This window comes from Chinchilla lanigera, unplaced genomic scaffold (genome assembly GCF_000276665.1).
Source record: "Chinchilla lanigera isolate Chin_1 unplaced genomic scaffold, ChiLan1.0 scaffold00030, whole genome shotgun sequence".
Lineage (NCBI taxonomy): Eukaryota > Metazoa > Chordata > Mammalia > Rodentia > Chinchillidae > Chinchilla > Chinchilla lanigera.
Window position 1 is genome coordinate 19,683,843 of NW_004955431.1, and position 1,465 is coordinate 19,685,307.

The window sequence follows — 1,465 nt, forward strand, 5'->3', positions numbered from 1 at the left end:
CCCGCCGGGTCCTCCGCTGCGGCTCCAGGCGGAGCTTTGTCCCCGAGCGAGGTGGGGCGTGCGAGCCCCGTCTGCTGCTGCTTCCCTCCTCGCGATCTGAGTTCTTAATGGTAATAATATTGCTGCTGTTAATGGCTTTTCAGCTTCCTGCCTTAGTTCCAGAGAAAGAATGCAAGAAAGAGCTGTTCTCTTTTTCCCTGAAGTGATGCCCTTGAAAGGGGAAGACCGCTGTTCCCTGAGGGGCTTGGCCCGGGGGAAAGAAGGCGTTGGCAGTCCACCTGCACCCCGGCTTGCGGGCAGGGTGGGATGCCGCGGACAACCACCCTGAAATAAGCCCTGGAGAGCAGGGACCCTCCACCCAGCATCCTGACTTGAGTCAACCTGATTTGTGCTTCAACTCTGAAATGTCAGGGCTGGGCCGGGCCGGAGAAGAGGGTGAGCGCTGGAAACAAATGCACTCTTTCTAGACCAAAGGGGAAAATGAGCAAAGACAAGAAAAATCTACTACCCTGGAGGTCTGGTAACATAACAAAACCCACCTATCCCTGAGTTCTACATTGAAACATGGTCTCCCACCCTCACTGGCTTCCCTGCACACACTCGCCAGCAGACGGGCTAGTTATTTTCTACTTACGTACTTCCCAAATCTCTCCAGGTATGATGAGAATTGTATAACAAGTCTGGCAATTCAGAAACGTTCAAAGGACAGCTGAACATAATTCTTTTGGGAAAATAACTGCAGGAGAATCGACCACCATTGAAGAAAGCCCAATCTAGGAAATCCTATGGAAAAAAAAGTAATGAAAAAAGAAATTCTCCAATACTAAACTCAGCTCATTGTTTATACACCTTGACAACATCTCTTTCACTGTCTTTTAGGCAACAAAAAATCCAATACATCACAAATTACTGCAGTCCCAAAGCAATTCTTCTTTCCCACTCTTCTTGGTTCACTGTTAACACTTTTCACCCAACTAATGCTTACAGGAAGAGCCTAGCTGCTCTGTGCCCCATCCAGCCTCCACCCCATCCATTTTCTTCTGCCCATGGTCCTGGAAAGAGTTTTCCTATTTATAACATGACATTTGCATACTCCACAATCTCTAGTGGGTCCTTGCTGATCTCCAGATAAACACTCAACATTTCAAAATATCTTCCTCCAAGTCATGAATTCATACAACGGAATTGTACTGCACATATACTAGCTACCAGTCTCTAATCCAGGTACTAGGCTACAGTAGTGAAAAAGGCAGACATGAGTCATGTTCACATGGTGCCACAATCTACTGAAATTTTAAGGTCCTCTATCATCTATGCCCTCCTATCTCTCCAGTGTCATCTTGTCTACTCTGCTAAGCAGACACTCTACACGGACTACTTTGCCTTCTGTTTCTCAGGAATATCACATGTCGTCTGCCACTTGCCTTTGTTCAGTCTCATTATTCTTTGCAAATGCCTTCCTCCC

At 47.0% G+C, this 1,465-nt stretch overlaps 1 protein-coding gene across 1 annotated transcript in view; it reads right to left on the reverse strand.

Moving 5' to 3' along the window:
* Ablim1 (actin binding LIM protein 1) overlaps positions 1-732 on the reverse strand; it is a 287,439-nt gene extending 286,707 nt beyond the window's left edge. The window contains exon 1 of the mRNA XM_013515787.1: positions 639-732. Coding sequence (XP_013371241.1) covers positions 639-717 — 79 coding nt within the window. The 5' untranslated portion in view covers positions 718-732. The remainder of the gene's footprint in view (positions 1-638) is intronic.
* Positions 733-1,465: the final 733 nt, after the last annotated feature.